Below are 22,025 nucleotides of genomic sequence, written 5' to 3' on the forward strand. Positions count from 1 at the left end.
TGTTAGTTAACTTTTTGTAGACAGAAAATGAAAACTTTTAAATTTATGAAATATTGGGAATTACAATATAATATTGTGGGAGCACTACTCATATTAGGGATTTGGACGTGTAGTTTGATTTGGGGTAGAAGAGTCAAAAAGAGTCGTAGCGTGAGAATAAAGGGCCAGACATTAACAATAGAGGGGCATAATGGAGAGGAGGATGTTATGGGAAAGGTAACATGGTTGCCGGTTCAAGAATTAATTAATGGATGGACAGAGAGTGAAGTGGATAAATTAATAAGTAGGCCTGATGGGAGGGAGGTATATAGTGATAAAAGGTTGGGACCTTATAGGGGACCTAGAGAGGATTCTCAGGGACGTAGAGGGGAAAGAAGACCCAGTTTTGATTCGAGAGTGAGGGGAAGAATGGATTGTTATAATTGTGGAAGACAAGGACATATGGTCAGAGATTGTAGGGAGGCAAAGTGTTTCGAATGTGGTAGATTTGGTCATATAGCCCCTTATTGTCCAGGAAAACAAGATAAATTACGATGCGCGGTTTGCAGAAGATTTGGTCACAAGAAGGAAGAATGTAACACGGGAAATTATAATACTCGAGGAGGTTTTCCCCAGAGAGTAATGGGACCTAATACTTCAGCTGTGCGAACCATTGAGGATGCCAGAGTTGGGAGAAGAGGAGTATTTCCGGAGGGAGTTGAAGATCAAACCGTGGAATGTTTCCGATGTCGAGAAAGGGGACATGTGGCAAGGGATTGTGCTAATTTGTGACTATATGATGGTAAAAAAAAAGATACACGGGGCCAAGAGAGGGGGGTATTGGAAACAAACAAAATGTATTCACGAAGACAAAGAAATGTAATTGGGAATGTAAGGATGATACAAGACGAGGTAATACATGATCCTTGTCCTAGGGTAATAATAGACTTCAATGGAAATAGGGTACCTATGCTATTTGACACGGGAGCAGCTATTTCAGTAATGAGTTACACGAGATATAGGAGTATTTAGCCTGATGGAATGATAGCAAATGAAGGCTTGAGAATACGACAATTCGATGGGTCGCAAATAGCAGTAATGGGAAGAGTGGAAATAGAAGCAATGACGGAAGGAGGGATAGAGGTTTTGGACTTATGGATTATTAATAGGAGAGTAGAAGCGGTATTGGGGTGGGATTGGATCACCCGGATTGGTCCATGGTATAGTTTTTGGGGGGTATTTGCATGGTGGGGAGTATTCGTGCCGATGGTGAGTGATGATACCGATGGGAGGAGGACATATGAGGACGTAGAAGTATTGCCTGGAATTGAGAACATGTTCAATTGGGAGCGGGAAGGAGTTGAGGAAATGAGGGGAGAAATTAGGGACGGAGGTCAGGGAGTAAGGTTTAGGAATGAGGTAATCAGAAGAGATAATCATAGTGGAGGAATAAGCGGAGATTGGGAAAGGGAAATGGAAAGGAATAATTTTATAAGAGGGATTGGGGCAAATAAGTTTAAGGGGGAAATAAGGGCGCATAATCATAAGGGGAAAATAGGGAATAATTACAAGGGGGAAATAGGGGCGTATAATTCTAAGGGGAATAAGTCTAAGGGAAAAATAGAGGCGCATTATTCCAAGGGGGACAATTCTAAGGGAGAAATAGAGGCGTATTATTCCAAGGGGGAAGTAGGGGCGGAAAGGAATAATTGTAAGGGAGGGGGAAAGAGGAATTACGAGGGAGAATTAGAGGTGGGAAGTTATGGGTATGCGAGTAAGGAAAATGACAGACACAGGGAGGGGAGGATCCAAGAGACAACCGATAATGGAGCAAAGGAAGGGAAAGGGAAGTTGCAGGATAATCAGGAAGTTAGAATAAAAAAAGAAATGCCAAAGGAGAATCCGAGCCAAAACACGGCATGTGGGAATCGGGAAGGAGAGTTGGAAGTAATCAGGATGCGGGAGGGAGTAAGAAAATTAGAGGATGATTATCAAGAAATTTTTGACGAAGAATTGGGCTGTTTAAAAGCTTACGAAGTAGATATCAAATTAAAAGAGGGATGTGTACCAAAGTTTTGTGCTTTGAGGCGAGTACCGTTTGAATGGAGGAAGGATGTCGAAATGGAATTGGATAAATGGGTACAGAAGGGCATCATATGTGCTGTCGAATATAGCGAATGGGCCACGCCGTTAGTGCCTGTGAAAAAAGCTAATGGTCAACTACGCTTGTGCGCTGATTTTCGAGTGACTCTAAATCCCTGGGTCGTAGAAGTTAAATATCCCTTACCGAGAAATGAAGAAATTTTAGCGAATTTGAAGGGAAGTATATATTTTTCAAAAGTTGATTTTTCCAACGCGTACTTGCAATTGCGGGTAAAAGCAGAAGTAAGAAAGTTGTTAACTATTACTACTCCCAAGGGGTTATTTGCGTTTTGTAGGTTACCGTTCGGTTTAAGTGTATCTGCTCCGATATTTCAGAGGACTATGGCTGCGGTTTTTCAAGGGATGGAAGGCGTATTCTATTATATGGATGACGTATTGGTAATGGGCCGAACTCCGGAACAGCATGAGCAAAGATTGAAGGAGGTGTTCCGAAGAATTAAAGAGAAGGGTTTGCGGGCCAGTGCTGAAAAAAGCGTTTTAGGAGTAACGGTTGGGACATAAAATAACGGGAAAAGAGGTTAGACCGTTGGATAAAAATATGACGGGAATCGAGAATATGTTGAGGCCGCATAATAAAATTGAGGTTCAGGCTTTTTTGGGAATGGTAAATTACTACCACCGATTTGTAGAGGGATTCGCTCAAATAGCTGCGCCATTATATACATTGCTAAAGAAGGGTGAAAAATTTGATTGGAAGGAAGAACAAGAGAATGCATTTGCAGAATTGAAAGCTAGAATTGGAAGGGAGCCCATTCTTATGTGTTTTAACAACGAGTTGGAGGTGGTGTTGGCGGTAGATGCATCGATTAAAGGAGTAGGTAGAGCGTTACTGCATTATATCGATGGGATGGAAAAACCTGTTTTGTTTTTCTCGAGAATATTCAGAGCCGCAGAAACAAGGTATTCTGTGATTGAAAAGGAGGCATTGGCTGTTATATTTGGACTGACGAAATGCCGTGAGTATTTGATTGGGCGTAGATTCGTGATATATACAGACCACAAGCCGCTAGTACACCTGTTCAAAAAGGATAATAAAGAACTGATGCTGTCTCCCCGGTTACAGAAATGGCTCTTACTTGTGGGAAGTTTTGATGTACAATTGAAGTATCGACGGGGAAAGGAAAACTGTTTACCAGATATTCTTTCTAGGTGTGGAGCTGGAGAAGAAGGATATGAAATGGCTCAAGAGGATATAGAGGAGGGAAAGGAGCAAGGACTAATTCGAGCAATGGTCAAAATAGCCAAGGGAGGACCGATAACTTGGGCAGAACTTAAAAGGGCAACTCTAAAGGATCGTGAATTGACTCGAATTAAGGCGTGTATAAAGGGGCGAAAACCTTGGAGCGACGGAGATAAAGTTTTTAAATACATCGAAAAGGAATTAGCTATAGTGGATGACTGTGTGGTACGGGGAAGTAGGGGTATAGTACCATTTAAATTGAGAGATTCGGTCTTGGCAATGATTCATGCAGGGCATCAGGGAGTCGAGAAAATGAAGCAATGGGGCCGAGAATATGTATGATGGCCAGGAATGAACAAAGAGATTGAGGACATAAGCCGAAGCTGTGAAATGTGTAACCTCTGGGCGAGTATGCCTCACAGAGACAAGAAAAGTGTATGGCCCAAGACTACACAGCCGTGGGAACGTATCCACATCGACTTCTTTGACTTCGAGGGGCAAATATATTTAATTGTGGTAGATGCGTACTCCAAATGGGTGGAGTATGAGGCAGTGAGGAGGCTAACTACGCAAATTGTAATAAAGACTTTAAAGAATTTATGGGCTCGTTTTGGAGTAGCAAGGACAATCGTGTCCGGCGGTCCCGCTTTTGTGAGTAGACAATTTGAAAAATTTTGCACGGAAACCGGGGTAAAACATGTCTTAGCACCTCCGTATCATCCAAGCTCAAACGGACAGGCGGAAAGAATGGTAGCTCTGGTTAAAAGTTGGTTAAGAAAGTCGAAATATGGCGGGGGGGGGGGAACTATGGATGGCCGTAGCCTATTATAATAATAGTCGAAAAAGGGAGGAGTTGTCGCCGGCGGAAAAATTTTTGGGCCGTAGAACTCGCATTCAATTAGATTTGTTGAAACAAGAGATACCCCCAGAGATGGATTCGGGGGATAACGTGTATAAATTCGGGGTGGGACAAACGGTTTGGGCAAGAATTTTTGGGGGTAACCAGAAATGGGAATCCGGTGTGGTCATAGAAAACGTGGGGCACAAATTGCATAGGATACGGTTCTCAGATGGGAGAGAAGGCATGAGGCACAGAGATCAGTTAAAGAGAGGAATGGACCCCGGAAGGCTTAGGTCGGATCAAAGGACTTAGGTTGGGGAGGTGGGAATAGGGGAAGTCAGCGTGTGTGAAGATAAAGAGGAGTATATAGAAAAGGAAAGGTAATAAAAATGGGCAAGGTGTTACCGGTAATTTTGTGTCTATATCAAATTAAAAATGTATCATTTGCTATTCTTATACTTCCCTTTTGTTATATCAAATTACAAATGTATCATTTGCTATTCTTATACTTCCCTATTGTTATATCAAATTACAAATGTATCATTTGCTATTCTTATATTCCCATAGTATCCCAACGATTTACTTTCAATTTGTACTTTAGATTAACTGTATTTGACTATATGCCATTTAATTAAATCGCAGATGAGGAAAATAAAAAAAAAATATATATAATGATGTAAAAATTTTTTTGGGTAACAGATGTAATTAATTTTTGTCTTGTGATAAGTAAAATGTCAAAAGAGTTGGAACGATATGTTGTTGGGAAGCATATTATTGGAAAGGAGATTTGGAGATGTTAGAGATGGGAAAGGGGCACCGTCCCAAATTATTTGATGAAAAGATAATTAATTACTAGGCGTGCAAAGCATAGGCTTAGGAGGCAGTGGGCCAAAAGAAAAGAAATAGGGGAGGGAGAAAATTTTTTTTTAGAAGAAATTTTTTTTTGAAAAGAAAAAAATTTATTATAATTTTTTTTGTGTGTAAATTAAATAAAATTAGTGATTACTTTGACTTGGGGAATTCCGTAAGGAGTATGTGTTTTAGAAAAGTATATAATATAGAATATGTTTAGGTGAATAATCGAATGAATCCTAATCACGCTCTGAGTTTGTCCAGAAGCTCGATTTACGGGAACTACGAAATAGTATTCAGGATGCGATCCCGAGGGACAGGACGAGGGAGTAGGGGGAATAGATGGAGAAGCGGGCGCAGTATAATGAGACGAATGAGGGACGATAGACGGTGCTATTGGTGTCAAGAGCTAGGGCATATTCAATATAGCTGCCCTTGGAATTGGCAGAGGACAGGGGGAAATAGAGAATGGCGGACGGTGCGGCCAACGGTAGAGGAAGTGCCTACGCGGCAGATAGCAGTCGTTTTGGGGCAAAGCGCGGAGCAGGAGCAAGGAACGAGCGAGGAATATGGACAGGGCGCCGAAGTCCGGGAAACGAGCGACGAATCTAGACCGGTCGCCGAAGTCAGAGGAACAAGGAGATCAGAAGGTGGGAAGCGGATCGAGCCGGCAGCTAGCGAGGAACCAAGGATATGGCCGGAGATTGATCTTACGGATGAGAGTGAGGGACTGAGTGGTATCACGGGGGAAGATAGGACCGCGGAATCAGAACAGGTAGGAGATAGTACAGGAGTAGAAGTAACTGAAGAATGGCAAGACCTGGTGGCGGGGTTAGATGATGTAGAGGAGCTGGGAGAATGGCTGGATATCGTGGTGGAGGAGTCGGAGTGGGGTAGCCTCTGGGAGGAGTAGTTGGAGGATCGAGTCTGTTGAAAGGGGGCGTGTCGAGGAACAATATCGAGGAACAGTATCGAGGAACATTATGAAAGAAATAACGAGGAACATTATTTAGGAACATTATGAAAGAAATAAAAAACCTACCGTAAGTAAAAATAGAAAGGATATCGTGGTGGAGGAGTCGGAGTGGGGTAGCCTCTGGGAGGAGTAGTTGGAGGATCGAGTCTGTTGAAAGGGGGCGTGTCGAGGAACAATATCGAGGAACAGTGTCGAGGAACATTATGAAAGAAATAACGAGGAACATTATTTAGGAACATTATGAAAGTTATATCAATTATTATTATTATTGTTTTTTTTATCGAATAGGAAAGAATTATTATTATTATGGTTTTTATCGAAAAGGGGAAAAATTGTTTATTATTATTATTATTGTTATTTTGATTTTCGTTTTGTGATGAATAACGATGAGGGGGTAGAAAGTGAATATATAATGGAAGCAATGATATGTTTTTTTGATTATTATATGTTTTTTTGTTATATTATATTTCTTTTTTGTGATATATGTTATTGATTGAATAAAAAAGGAAATAAAAAACCTACCGTAAGTAAAAATAAAAAAAAAATATATTTATATATATAAAACAAAAAGGATAATAGTAAGAAACCATTTCAATATAGGAGAATTAAGACGATTTAAATACCACCAATTATGATATTTGGATTTTGGACTGCACTAGGGGAAGGATGAATGACTGTTTTGTTAAAATTTATTTTTAAACCCATTTTTAGACTTAAATTTTCTAGTAGGTATAACAGATTTTCCGTTTCTTTGATGCTTAAAGACACGTTAGCGATGTCATCTGCATATGATATTATCCTATTTTCTAGATTTAATTTTGCATTTAAGCTCAGATCCATTAAACTCGCAGCTCCCGAGATCATTTATAATTTTATACATTATGATATTAAACAGAAGAGGTGAAAGTACACATCCTTGTTTCACACCTTTTTTAATCCTAAAAGGGGGGGGGGATGTCTTATTGTTGATTATGATACAACCGGTAAGATTCGTGTAGTGATTTTTTAATATGTGAATTATATCTGATTCAATCCCGCATTCCAACAACGTTTTCCATAAAGCATCATGATTAACATTATCAAAAGCTCTGCTGAAATCAACGAAAGTGAAGTAGGCAGGAATTTTATATTTGCAACATTTTTGTATTATTATTTTTAGTGATTGAATTTGTTCTAGTATATTTTTCTTAGGTCTATAGGCACAAATATATTTCGGAAACAAGGTTGGTAGAGATGACATGATTTTATTTTTTATTAAAACCATGAATATTTTAGACACAGTAGATGTGAGGGCAATCGCACGATAATCTTTAAAATTTTTTGGGTCTTTTATTTTTGGGAAATTACATAATAAAGAGATATTCCATTCTGCAGGGGTTTTTCCGGTTTCTCATATTTTATTAAAAGATATAATAAAAAGGAGGATATAGTTCTAGGAGCAATTTTTAGATGTTCAGCTGTTATTTTATCAAGTCCGGGAGCTTTATTTTTACGCAATTTTTTAATTACTTTTACAATTTCATCCGTGGAGAAACCCGACGGGGGCGGAACTAAGTGCTCATTAATGTTTGTTGGGCGGATAGCTCTTCTTGAGTCAAAGACCATCATATAATAATCAAGCCATAGTGCAATTTGTTCTTCTTGGTCAAAGATTTGCTTTCCATTTTCTAGAACTAAATAGGGAAGTTTCTTAAAGCTGTACGGTTTACAAAAATAATTCAATTTTTTATAAGCATCATAGATTCTATTTTCTTTCATATCTTTATCAATTTCAAAGGCTTTTTTTGCAATGTATTTTCTTCTATCACTCCTCAATAATTTTTGTACGTCTTTCGACAATTCTTTATTCAAGTTGTTACCTTCTCTAAGTTGACTAATTTTTACTATTGTTTCATTTGTTAACCATTCACTTCTTGAATAAATATTTATATTAGGTAGCCTATTATAAGAATCTGTAATATCTTTTTTGAAAAGGTTCCAGTATTTATCAATACTTCCATTCGAGGACATATTTAGAAAATAGTCTCTTTTTCTGATAAGTATTTGATCAAATAGCAGCAAATCATCCTGCGATTGAGCTTTAATTTGTTTTCTGGAGAGGAGGGGTTTTAAGAGATTTGCCCTGTGAAAAGAAGTATTTGGACTAATCTCATTATGGTAACCTCATATATTTTTTATAGTTATTTTGGCTACTACTATTCTGTGATCTGACAATTTAATAATATCCAAATTCAAAAAATGAATGAATGTTTTTGTACGATCTTTCTTTTCTATGTTAATTTTTATAAAATATCTAAGAATTAGTTTATTCAAATGGGTATTTACAATATTTTCCATTTTCTTGCACCATACAAGATTTCGATACCATTTTTGGATTTTCACTTTCTAATACGTTGGGATGCTATTTTCTCAAATGGTTTTTTAAATTAGCTATAATTAAAAAAAATATAAAAAAATCTATTATTGAAGCGTATTATATTGCACTTTCGCGTAGTTTTTTTTGGCCTATCTATAAAGTTGGATTTAATAATTGAAGAACTATCTAATTAATGTTGTTTCATCTTCTAACTTCTGGTAGGACTAAACCGATTTGCGTCTAGACATTAAAAAATAAAATTAAGAGAATTTCAATATAGTATATTTAATCAATATAACAGCCTTTTAATATATTTACCTCGTCAAAATTATTATTAGGACTTTCATATAAAAACGCTTGCGAGTGGAATGAAAAATATAAATCAGAGTCTACAAAATCAAACAAATTTTTTTAATGCAATTAAAATAAAAATTATCTTTTCTTTTAATATTTTTACAATGGGGGAGGCTGAATGAAATTTTAATTAAATATAAATAAAAGAAGCCTTTTATTATCTAATTATTAAATTTCCATAGTAATAAAATACTAATTTTTGGAAAAAAGAAGGAAGGGAGAATGGAAATAAATATATTTTTTAATCTGGAAAATAATTTTAAATAAAAAAAGGATGGAAAAAAATTAGATAATAATAAAAAATGCGACCGAAAACTGAACCTTTCGTAAAGTTTTAACGAGCTGTACCCAATTAAAAAATATTATATCTAGCTTACAAAAATTTACGGGCCGAATTAGAAATTTTTCCTACCGATTTCGATAGAAGCGTTGGAATCGCTTTCTGAATTATTACTAAAAAATAGTTTTTATGACTATATTATATATTAATCAGAGACCTGCAGGCTCGGCCCTAAGCCCGGCCCAGGTACACGGGCCAAGTCGTATTTTAATCTTTTTAAATATACTCGGGCTGGGCTTGAATTTTTTTTTATAATATACCAGGGCCGGGTCATTTTAAATCACCATTATTAGCTAGAAATATTAAAAATAAATATAATGTATTTTAAAACCCAGGCTTAAAATTTTTTTTTAAAAATAAATCCTTTTTTATATATAATATTTTAAATAATTGTATAATGAGAGGTAGTATTGTTAAACGGCTCGATTTGAGCCAATTTTTTAAAACGGCTTACTCAACATTTTATTCAGAAAGCAATTACCCAAGACTTAAGATTGTAGTCATAGATGGCACAAAAGTTTGGACTTCTATCAGCGATATGTTGAGGTTTAGTTTATTATTAATAGCATGGTCATATTCTTAAAATAATATAGATTTCGAATTTAAAAATATCTAAATTCCCGAACGAAAGTGGTTATAATATTTTCATCGTGGAGCAAATAATGATAGCAGGCCTATTCAAAATAAATTTTAGCTTACTCTGTAGCTGACTCATAGCGCTGACTCTGAAACCTACTCATGCCGACTCGTGCGGCTCAATGAGTCCTTCAATTTAAAATAAGTTTTGCGATTCAAAACTTGACTAGAATATAGTCTAAGTCATTTCGACTTAGCCGATTAACAATACTACTTCTAGTCAACAAACTAGATAACGAATATATGATAAATTAAAATTAAAAAAATTGTTATATAGGCAGATTATACAAATGACATTTTAAATGATAATATGCAAAAATGTTGTATGGTTTAATTCTTAGATATTATTTTGATATTCATAATTGTTTTATTTTTATTAACCATTGTTATTAAATTGCATGTGTATTTATATATTGATTTTAATGAATAAAAATGACTCTTTATTTGATACTTGTTAATAAAATGAATTCACTTCTGCCTTATTTTTTTTATTATTATAACTCCGTTATACCACATATTGGCGCAATATGGATACAACAAATTATTTTAAAAAAATTTGCAATACCATCCATAAAGCAGAAAAAAAATTAATACTTCTCACAAATATCTAACTAAAAAGGAATGTTATATTTTCAATAAATTTTATTATTTTCAACAGTTTAAAAAACAATACAAGGCAAATTAAAATAAGTTGTTTTTTTTTCTTTTTAAAATAACAATTTATTATATTTTCAAAAATTAAAATCATTTACAAACTATTTTTATATAATGTAAATAAAAATGTAAAAATAAAAAGAATAATATGAAATTTAAAAAAAAAAAATTTAATTTAAGAAAAACATAAATGAGTTCCTAAAAAGGTACAATAGTTAAATTTTAAAATATTGATTTATATGCTCTGTCTGTCAGAGGAATAGGAATTTACTTGATGTTTGCGATTTGATTTTTTCAGCTAAATTTTTTAACAAACTAGAAGTTAAAGGAGGAAATTGTCCGTTGGCACTTGCAGACGTATCTATTGGTGGTGAGAATATAAAATTGCTCAGGCTTTTGTATTTGTTATTTTTTTTATTTTTTGCTATTGACTTTATGATATAGACACGGATGCGACCTAATTCAATCTCATAATTGCATGAAATGCAATCTTCTAGTAAATACCAATAGTCGGGTCAGCATGATCACAACTGCTTTTAAAGTCAAGGACGTTACCAGAACTTTAAAGAACTCGCAAGCTCTCAAAAGATGAAGGGCTATGACTGGGTCATAGTCAAATCGCTTATTTAGAACTATACATGTGTCTTATCCTTCCTCACAAATATTAATAGTAACCTGCTTACTCAAGCATAGAATAACAAAATAAACAAGTGCAAAAGCTCTAGCAAATTTTTATTCCCATCAAAAGCCACTCTACTAACGGACAGTTGACTCCTTTAACTTTAAGCTTGAAAAATTTAGCTCACAAAATCAAACCACAAACATCTGAACCAAGGAAAATCCTTTTCCTCAGACTATGTTGTTAAAAAGCCCGATTCGGGTCGATTTTAAAAAACGGCTCGATTAATTTTAACCAAAATAATATCATGTAAACCTGGAAATTTAGCTCATAGCTGGTGGAAAGATTTGGACATCTATTCGCTAAATCCTTAGGCTTGAAATTATTTTGGCTAAAATCTTAATCGGGCCGTTTTAAAAAATTAACCAAAATCGGGCTTTCAACACTACCTCAGACAGAACTTACAAATAAATATTTTTTCAAATTTAACTATTGTTCTTTTTTAAGAACTCAATTATGTTTTTCTTAAAATTAAATCTTCACCCCCCCTTACCTTCCACCCTTCCCTTCCCCCTTTCTCTGATAGAATAAACTGAATAGTAAAGCATTCAATTAACGATATTACCTTGTGGGACTTAATGTCATCGTATGAGCATGATCACTCTATTACTATTACAACTCATAATTCTGATGACGATCTGATGGCCAGAATAGCTGAAAATTATAACACTTTTAAAATAAAGAAAATAAGAAATGGATCACAAAAAAGTTGGGAGAAATTTTACACAAGAAATAAGGACAAGTTTTTCAAGGATAGAAATTGGTTTGAAAAGGAATTTTATGAGCTAGATTTATCCAATGTATTTATATGTTGATTATAATATAAAATATCAAATTAGGAACAGGTTACTTTGTTAGAAGTTGGTTGTGGAGTCGGAAATTTAATTATACCATTGCTCCAAAGACATAAGAATTTATACATCATTGGCTGTGATTTTTCTAAATCTGCCCTCCTGATTCTCAAAGTTTATTAATAGGTTATATACATTCATAAATAAAATAAATAGGATAATTTAGCAAAGAAAAATTTATCCCACAGAACTATTATTTATGATGCTGATATTACTAAAGATAATTTGCAGAATTATCAAATTTTTGATACCAGAAAAGCTGATTACATAACATTAATATTTGCTCTCTCTGCTATTGATCCTATAAGCCATTTACATGTTTTACAAAATTTTTATCAAGTATATCCAAGCTTTCATTTGTTTATTTTTTTAATCCCATATATTTCAAATTAAAACTTATATTTAATTAATTTACAGTGACCAATTTAACATGTATGATTTAATAAAAAAAAATGGATTAAATTAAACTCAATATAAAATTACAAGGTACTGAAAAATGGGGGGAAAATCTTATTTAGAGATTATGCTGTATCAGATCATGCCATGCTGCGATTTAAAAAGCTCAATCAAATCAATGCAAATTTTTATTACAGGCAAGATGGAACTCTGTCTTATTTTTTCAGCATAGGTACCTGATTAGTTAAACCTATTATATTCTCAGATATTTAAAATAATAAATTTAATTTTAAAACTATTTCTTTTAAATCCATATTAATATTGATTATTTCTAATTAATGTAGAATATTTAATATACTAATAATAATCAATCTTATATCTCAAGATTACCTCAGACAGATCTTTGAAAGTGTGGGTTTTATTACTGAGGAATGCCAATACATAAAAAAGGAAATAAATAATATAAAGGAAAATATAAAGAATATTCCACGTCAATTTATACAAGCCAAATTTATGAAACCAATATAAAATAAATTATACATAAGAATGGGTCATTTGTTTTTATATCATTTTAAAATGAATGGGCATATTTTTCAAAATAAACATGAAAAAAATTTACATTGTTTATTAGGACATGGGAAAATATGTTAGTAAAAGTTATATTAAGTGAAATTTTAAAATTAACTTATTTAGATAAAATAAATATTTTTTTATTACAAATATATGTATGAATCAAATTATAAAAATAAATTTATAATTTTTGTTAGCCATGTTAATTGTTTATTTTTATCAAAATAAAGTTAATATTAATTATTTTGTATGTATTTGTGTATAGTCCAGTGGTGTGTAAGTTAAAAATTTGATGTGAGGGGGGGGGGGGCTAAATTTTTCTTTATATTTTACCAAAATTTGATATATATAAAGTCGAATCCCGGAAAAAAACCCTGAATATTTTTTTCGAATTTACTTAAGATCTAATAAAATCGGTATATTTTTATTTGGATTTAAAAGGGTTTTCGAATTTACTTAAGATCTAATAATATCGGTATATTTTTATTTGGATTTAAAAGGGTATAGATAAATAAGTATTTTAGAAAAAAATATTATAAAAATATAATTTAATAATAAATTATATACATAATAATGATTTATCAATAAAATAATCAGATCTTATTGCAAATTTTGTCAAATTTAGTCTACTTAATATAGTAATTAAGGATGGATATTGTATTTATTACCATAGCAAAAATTTTTACGAAAATTAGTAATAACATGGGTTATTTTACTGGGATATTTTTCTTCCCAGTACTAATTTGAACATCAGCATTTTTTATTGTTTAAGCACTGCGATTTTGTTTTCGGTGTCCAACTACCTACACGCCATCGTTCAAGTTTGGTTTCATCGGCAGCCACCTCGCATTTCATTTTTTTAATCAATACCACGATTATTCGAACCTTCGCATTTATTTTTTATGAGTTATTCGTTGGATAGAGTGCTCTGATTTACGTTCCAAGTTTCTGGAGGAAATCGAGGCCCAATTCGACCTGTCTGGGATTGAGAATTACTTCTTGTGACCTCCCTTGATACTCCATTGATGTAATTTTTATCGAAATATTCAAGAATATCCTTATCATTGCTCGGAGTAGTGTTGTTAAACGGCTCATTTTGAGCCGATTGTTAAAAACGGCTAACTCAATATTTTAGCCAAAGAAATATTGTCTAAAGCTCCAAATTTCGCTAATAGATATCTAGACCTTTGTGTCATCTATGAGTAAAAATCTTCAGGCTTGAGTAATATTTTTCTATATAAAATATTGAGTTAGCCGTTTTAAAAATTGGCTCAAATCGAGCCGTTTAACAACACTAGCTCGGAGTAACGGATCTAAGGAATGTCATTGCATTGCCCATATCACATAAAGGAACAAATGCTAAGCCGTCAATCATGCCACAAAAGAAGCTTAGGGCTTCATCGGTTCTGTATTGGCTTTCCAGACTTAGCTTTAGAATTTTTATATGGGTACTTTGACACAAATGGTAAAAGCATCCTCTGATTATGATGTGATGTGATCCCTTAATTGAAAAATAAATATGAATAATTTAACATATTAATAATCATACCAATGACAGTTTTAACCGCGCTCATAGCAGACTTTTCGAAATCCATGTATATATATATATAATGGATCGGGAAATAAATCCCGTTCTTGACATTTAGACTTACTTCGAATATTTTTTCGTAAGTATTTTGGTTTTTTTTAGTATAATAGCTGTTATATCAATATTAATTATTGCTAGGTTATACTAAAAAAATTAAGTGAAAATTGAGAAGAAAAAAATTGAGAAAAGATCAGAAAAATAAAGATTAACAATGACTTAAAGCAAAAATGGGAAGAAAATGATAAATTAAGAAAAAAATTTAAGAAAAATTGACAAGATAAAAATTTTAAAAAATAACGATTTTTTTTTTTTTGAATTTTTCTTCCATGGGGTTTTTTTTCTAGAGGTTTTTTTCCGGGGGTTATTTTCCGGGGTTTTTTTTCCTACTACCATGTAAAATCACTTTTTTTTTATATTCTAAATATGAAAATAATTTTCAGTGAATATTTATCAATAATCTAAAATATTAATTTTTAATATATTATAATATAACAAATTTAATTTATATGTTTAAACAAAATATTTAATACACTATATCGAATTAAATTCTAAATATGGAAAAGTTATGTCACAATTTAAGCTTACCTATTAATCCACTTAGTAATTAAGAGTTTAAACTTTTCATTAGGAATATCTCAATGATTTTTTTTTAATAATTGGCAAAAGGATACTGATGAACCTGTATCCCCTATTTTTTTTGGTTCCATGTCAATTCAGCAAAACCTTTATCGCAAAATACTTTTTTGCGAATGTTTATTAGGGGTTGTCTTTGCTAGCAATTAAAATTCGCATATTCGCCCATTTTTTCTCAAATTTTTGTAAATAATATAAAAAGATGTAGTGTCTTAGCAAACATTCACGCATTTTTTAAATTACATATGAAGACATAGCCTTAGCGAAACTTATTTCGAATTTACTTTAGCAGGGATACGAACCCAGCAAAATTTTTGCCCGGGTTCGGTTTAAGGTTAAAAAAATAGGTGGGTTCGGTTCAGGGAAATATTTTTGAAACCTGGTTCAGCTCGGGTTTAAGAATTTTTGAATTGATAAAAAAATTATTTTATATTTAAATCATAATTAAAAAACAAGACATAGATTTGGTAAATAAATTTTTTATTTTATTTATAGGCATAATATGGTAAGCGGAAAATAATTCCCTGGAAAAAAAAATCCCCGGAAAATAATTCCCCAGAAAAAAAATATCCTGGAAGATAATTCCCCGGAAAATAATTCTCCGGGAAAAAAATCCTTGGAAAATAATTACCCGGAAAAATATTCCCCTGGAAAAAAATTCCCATAGAAAATATTTCCCCGGAAAAAATTCCCCGAATAATTTTTTTAAAATTATCAAAAAATAATCCCGCCGCTAAAATAACGAAAATATTTCTAAAAAATATATTAGTATTTTCTGAACCTTGAGAGTATTTCTTTTTTAATTCCAAAAGGGCAATCTTTAAATGAGAATTGATAAATCGGTTGGTAGCTTTTATAATTTAGTAGATAGCATAAAAAGTATGGATTTGTGACGATAGATTTTTATAGAAATATAAATTATGAAATAGGTTTTACAATTTAAAATTGAAAAGAAAAATGTGAAAGCAAATTTTTCCATAGAAAGAGAAAGGTTATTTCTATAATCTACTTTTCATCTAGACTTGAATAGATATTATGAAAACAGGTACTTAAACCACATTATATTTACCATGAAGAGGGGGAGGGGGTGTTATTTCTAACACGCCACTAAGGTTAAAATATATATAACATTAAAATGAATATTATGACACTATTCTGTTCCGTTCGTTTATATCAGTTTGAATCCCGGACAAAAATAATATAATGGAAATTTTTTAAAAATTGTATCTGATTATAAATTTTCAAAAAAAGTATTGATCCTAATCTCTAATTACAAAAGCTTATTTAATTCAAAGACTATCTCAAGTAATTGAACGCTACCAAAAAATATACTATTTATTCTAAATAATATTTGTTATTTTTATAAATATTATAATTTTTAATATATTTAATTCATCAAAGAAAACACAGGAGGGACTATAATTAAAATAGAAACTTTTTTATTTGAAAGTTTCCAATTCCAGAAATGTTATTACATAATCCCATAGTTCCCTGATATTATAATTATTTATAACGTTGAAAGGAAAGTTATGCTCAGGAATAAATTTATATATTTGGGTGGTATATTCTTTGTAATTTTAAAACAAACGATTTTCATTTAGTTTTTTTATTACTTTTTATAAAATTTTCTTTTACTATTTAAAACATTTTTGATAATTTTAATATTTTTATATTTAATCTTCTGTTAAATAAGCATGCTAATAATTTTCATGAGGGCTATTCCTACAATTATCATAAAACTACGAAAAATTTTAAAAGATTCAAATGTACAATATATAATGCTGAAAAATGCCCAGTTATTTTGAAATATTACAATGAAAATGACTATACATTGGAAAATACGCCTCATATTCATCCTATAAACCCACATTAATATCAAATTGAAAATGCTATAAGCACGATGAAAAGAAAAGCCTCTGAAACAAATCAAAATACTTGCCAAATATACGCAGAAGAAATGTCTAAATTGTCTCCCGAATCCAGAAAAAGACTTCCGGATGAAGATAGTATCAAGAGGACACTTAGAAATCACAAAATAAAAAGGTCTATTCCGGCCACATTGGAAGAATTAAGCATTTCAAATTAAATCATATTTATGTCTATAAATAACTTTTTAATTGAAAGTATCTTTTAATATTAGAGGATTGGGCTACAACCGGATCTCCTACGAATGAGAGATTTCTTTTGCATGATAATGGCGGAGATTCTAATGAACGAATATTATATTTGCCACCGATTATATGCTTAAAATGTTAGCCGAAACGAAAACTTGGTATATAGACGGGAATTTTAAATTGGCTCCTCATTTATTTTTGCAGCTATATTAATTAGAATACACTTTAAAACACTGTTTATTACAGCGGCATATTTTTTGTTACAAAGAAAAACATACAACGTATGAAGAAATTTTTAAGAGTTTACTCGAAAAATCCCAAGAACGGAATTTAGTCATAGATCCGATAACAATTTATATGGATTTTGTAAAGGCCGCAATCAATGCCATCGAAAATACTCTAGGTTTCTTTTTACGATTTACAGGGTTTCCCATCCAAAAAAGGAAAAGTCCCAATCAAAAAAGGAAAAAGTTCAATCAAAAAAGGAAAAGGTCCGATCAAAAAAGGAAAATTGTCAATCAAAAAAGAAAAAGTCCCAAAGGTTAAGGAAAAAGTCCAATCAAAAAAGGAAAAGTGTCAAACAAAAAAGGAAAAGTGTCAAACAAAAAAGGAAAAGGTTCAATCAAAAAAGGAAAAGTGTCAAACAAAAAAGGAAAAGGTCCAATCAAAAAAGGAAAAGTGCCAATCGAAAAAGGAAAATTCCCAAAAGAAAAGGAAAAGGGTCAATCAAAAAAGGAAATTCCCATTCAAAAAAGGAAATTCGTAATTTTTTTAAAAAAATATATAAACTTTGATGGGTATGACTTGGTCTGAGGGTGGGGGGGGGGGGGAGGGGGGTGTAAAAATAAATTTTTTGATATGAGTATCAAATAAAAGCTAATTTTAATATGGTCTAACTGAAAGTCTTTATTCTTGGTCTGGATGGGTATGACTTGGTCTGAGGGTGGTTGGGGGGGGTGTATAGAAGGGGGGGGGGTAAAAAATAAATTTTTTTGATATGAGTATCAAATAAAAGCTAATAAAAATATTTTTTCATTGTAATAATAATAATCACGCATAGAGGGCGGGTCTAGGTCTTGGGGGGTCAGGAATATTTTTATCACCACAAAATATCGATATGGGTATCAAATAAAATCTAATTTAAATATCTTTAGATATAAATTATTCATTTTTTGTCTTGATGGGTATGACTGTCATGCCCTCAATATACAGGGTTTCCCATTCAAAAAAGGAAAAGGTCCAATCAAAAGAGGGAAAGTTTCAATCTTAAAAGGAAAATTCCCATTCAAAAAGCAAAATCGTAATTTTTTTATAATTTTTCAATTTTTCTTAAATTTTATTTATTTTTTGTCATTCCTTCTTATTTTATTCCTAACTTTTTGCTATTTCTTTACTTTATTTGTATCTTTTCTCAATTTATTTTTCTTACTATATCTTTTCTCTATTTCTTTTCTTCTCATTTTTGATAATTCTCTTTTAAAATTATATTATTTTTTTTGGCAGACTATTTTTTACATACATATTTATTTATAATTACAATATTAAATTAATCGTTTGGTTATAATTAATAAGTTTGAACTGTAATACCAAACGATATGTAAATTAATAAAATATAATCATTTTAAAATTCTTATATTTTTAAAATTTTAATATATTCAAAACGCATTTATTCTTTTTAGCAAGTAAATAATTATTTTGTAATTTAATTATCTTTTAAACTATTTTGATTTATGAAAAATTAAACGCAAATGAGGTAAATTTTATAATCTTTTTGACTTCCATTTGTTGAGTATATACTTTAAAAATAAATTTTTTTGTTTTAAAAAATAAAATTATGAAGATTTGGTAAAAAGGGGAAAAAATATTAACAGGGAAACAAAAGTTCTAATAATTGACGCGTTTAAAAAAGATAGTATCAAAAATATAGCATTATGTTTTAAAGTAAGCTATAAGACAGTGACAAATATTAAATACTCTCATCTCAAAAATGGAATAAAATATAGCTTACCCAAAGGAGGTTCACCCGCACGCAAGAAATTAAATAAAGAGCAGGAAGAATATATATTAAATTGTATAAATTTGGATTGCACTTTATCCTTAAAAAGGTTATGTGAAATCATTAAAGAAAGATATGATGTGGAAATATCAAAAAATACGGTATCAAGGTTACTCTCAGGATTTAGGTACAGCTTAAAAAGAGTATCATTACGTTCAGTTAGAGAAAATAACGAATCAAATATAGAGATTCGCAAAGAATACGCGAATTAGTTTGTAGATGTAGCATATATGAAGGAAAAATTTATATTTATCGATGAGAGCGAATTTTCAATATCAATGAGGCGATTATATGGATATTCCCAAATAAATAAAAAGGCAATTAAAAATGTTCAAGGAATAAAGACAAAAAATTACACTTTCATTGCGGCTCTCACAATTGCAGGAATATTTCGATTCTAAGTTCTTGATGGCCCTTGCAATGCTATATATTTTAGCAACTTTATAAATGAAATATTAAATCATTTTGAAGAATCTAACATGATTAATATGATTTTTGTGATGGATAATGTTCCATTTCATCACAATCATTCAATTAGGGAATCGATCGAAAGAAAAAGACATTCATTGAAATATTAACCACCCTACAGTCCGTATCTTAATCCTATTGAGAATGTGTTTTTTCAATGGAAGGATTTTGTCAGAAATAAAAATCCTAGTAACGAGGAAGAATTAATTCGTTATATAGAACATGGAGAAAGAGGAATATCTGAAGAAAATGCAAAAAAGAAGGAAAAAAATTGAGAAAAGATACAAATAAAATAAAGAAATTGCAAAAAGTTAGAAATAAAATAAGAAGGAATGACAAAAATAAATAAATTTAAGAAAAATTGAAAAGTTTATATATTTTTTTAAAAAAATTACGATTTTCCTTTTTTGAATCGGAATTTTCCTTTTTTGATTGACCCTTTTCTTTTGGGAATTTTCCTTTTTCGATTGACACTTTTCCTTTTTTGTTTGACACTTTTCCTTTTTTAATTGAACCTTTTCCTTTTTTGTTTGACACTTTTCCTTTTTTGATTGACAATTTTCCTTTTTTGATCGGACCTTTTCCTTTTTTGTTTGACACTTTTCCTTTTTTGATTGAACCTTTTCCTTTTTTGATTGGGACTTTTCCTTTTTTGGATGGGAAACCCTGTAATTACATCTATATACTACCGAGATATGTTAGGACCTTGATTTTAAAATGTATTTTAGACCGTGGACCTTGAACAGGTCAAAAAATTATATGAATTTATCCCGGGCCAAAATAAAAAATCAGAGCTAGCCATTATCATGACTTAATTTATAATAATATTTAGCTTAATATTACAGAGATTAGATAATTTTTGAATTTATAAATCCGGGCCAAAATAAAAAATCTGAGCTGGCCATAATATTTTGCATTATATCAGAGAGACTAGGTATCCAATTCGTTTATTTTATAAATATTGCTTTGTTTGATTTTCACCAAACCTGGGTTCGGGATAAGTCCATAACATTATATTTATTAGTATTAATTAATAATTTAAGTTTTTGTTAGGTTTAATATTAATCACAAGAAAAATTTTACAGGAATTTTTGACGATTTTCTCAAAAAATATTTTAGGGATTTTTTTTTCCGGGTATATTTTTTCCTATATTGTTAATTTTATAAAAATAATTTAATATTTTATAGGATTTAAAAAATGGGGAATTTTTTTCCAAGGAAATTTTTCCCGGGAATTATTTTCTATGGGAATTTTTTTCCGGGGATTTTTTTTCCGGAGAATTATTTTCCGGGGAATTTTTTTCCTGGGGATTTTTTTCCGGGAAGTAATCTTACGGGGAATTTTTTTCCCAGGGAATTTATTTCCGGGGAATTATTTTCCTAGATTCGCAAAATATAGTTAAAAATACAAAGCATAGTCATGCATCCATTTAATAAATTTTATTTAGACTTATTTCTTTAAATTAACAATATCCAATTTTACTTTGACTTGTTCACCTTCATTTTCCTCTAAGTAACAATCTTTGAGAATAAGTTAAAAATTAAAAATAAATGGCGTAAATTTAATTGTTTAAAATTTATTAGCACTCCAATAGTAATCTTTGGGAATAAATTTAAAAATGGCGTAAATGAATTAAGTTGTTTATATGATTTTACACTGAACCCTGTTGGACCTGTTCAAATAAAATTCCCGGGTTTGATTCGGGGTTTTGAAAATTTTATAAAAAGGGGTTCAGGTTTGGTTCGGGTTCAGATTTTTTTCCAAAAACCCAGGTTTTCTTCTCCGGGTTCGGTTCGAATCCTTTCACTTTAGCTAATAACTATTTCGGAAAACAATATCGCTGCGAAACATGCATCACGACTCACGAGTTTTTTTTATAGTAGACCTCTTGAATACATCACAGCAAAACTTTTATAGCGAAGTCATTATCGCGATAATTGCTAATAATGACTATTATATTTTGAAATATTTATTTTAAGACAATATTAACTAATATTAAAAAAAATAGATTTAAAAATCGATTCTACGATATAGTTAACTTAGTAAATTTATATATAATGATATATAAAATTAGAAATCTGCTGCAAGATTGCACAGGTTGCTCACCCCAGCCCATTAAATTTTTTATCCAGCCTGGTTTGTTGGAATTTTTTTTAAATTTGATCAGTCCATTTAAAATTTACGAAAAATCAAGCCCGGTTCATTAAAATTTTACCAAATGTCTACGACAATTTAAATTCTTTTGTTCAAATTATTCTTCACATCTTTTATATTTATATCTAATTTTATCCCAAGGTCAATTAAGGCTCTTAACTTTATAGCTATTTATTCTTAATTT

The 22,025-nt window shown here is 31.4% G+C and overlaps 2 protein-coding genes across 3 annotated transcripts; both read left to right on the forward strand.

Moving 5' to 3' along the window:
- Nucleotides 1-4,133: 4,133 nt before the first annotated feature.
- LOC135930214 (uncharacterized) lies at nt 4,134-4,475 on the forward strand. The gene has a single exon (XM_065466997.1). It carries the CDS (start codon nt 4,134-4,136, stop codon nt 4,473-4,475), a length of 342 nt encoding a protein of 113 aa, XP_065323069.1.
- A 7,152-nt stretch (nt 4,476-11,627) lies between these two features.
- LOC135932003 (tRNA N(3)-methylcytidine methyltransferase METTL6-like) lies at nt 11,628-12,958 on the forward strand. 2 transcript variants are annotated; one of them, XM_065469331.1, is made up of 5 exons: nt 11,628-11,810; nt 11,850-11,975; nt 12,018-12,200; nt 12,348-12,489; nt 12,643-12,958. In XM_065469331.1, exons 1-5 carry the CDS (start codon nt 11,652-11,654, stop codon nt 12,783-12,785), a joined length of 753 nt encoding a protein of 250 aa, XP_065325403.1. In that variant the 5' UTR covers nt 11,628-11,651; the 3' UTR covers nt 12,786-12,958. The 2 variants fall into 2 exon arrangements, with proteins under 2 accessions (XP_065325403.1, XP_065325404.1); XM_065469332.1 differs by lacking the exon at nt 12,643-12,958 and having other exon boundaries at nt 12,279-12,407.
- The last annotated feature ends 9,067 nt before the right edge of the window (nt 12,959-22,025 follow it).

Source organism: Gordionus sp. m RMFG-2023, chromosome 1 (genome assembly GCF_954871325.1).
Source record: "Gordionus sp. m RMFG-2023 chromosome 1, tfGorSpeb1-WG-v2, whole genome shotgun sequence".
Lineage (NCBI taxonomy): Eukaryota > Metazoa > Nematomorpha > Gordioida > Chordodea > Parachordodidae > Gordionus > Gordionus sp. m RMFG-2023.

What these genes read in the sequence shown, in the direction of transcription:
- LOC135930214 (XM_065466997.1), top strand. Translation starts at nt 4,134, where the DNA reads ATGGCCGTAGCCTATTATAATAATAGTCGAAAAAGGGAGGAGTTGTCG.
- LOC135932003 (XM_065469331.1), top strand. Translation starts at nt 11,652, where the DNA reads ATGGCCAGAATAGCTGAAAATTATAACACTTTTAAAATAAAGAAAATA. An exon ending in CTGCCCTCCTGATTCTCAAA is followed by an intron (nt 11,976 to 12,017) that starts GTTTATTAATAG and finishes TAAAATAAATAG; the next exon opens with GATAATTTAGCAAAGAAAAA. An exon ending in TTTTACAAAATTTTTATCAA is followed by an intron (nt 12,201 to 12,347) that starts GTATATCCAAGC and finishes TAAAATTACAAG; the next exon opens with GTACTGAAAAATGGGGGGAA.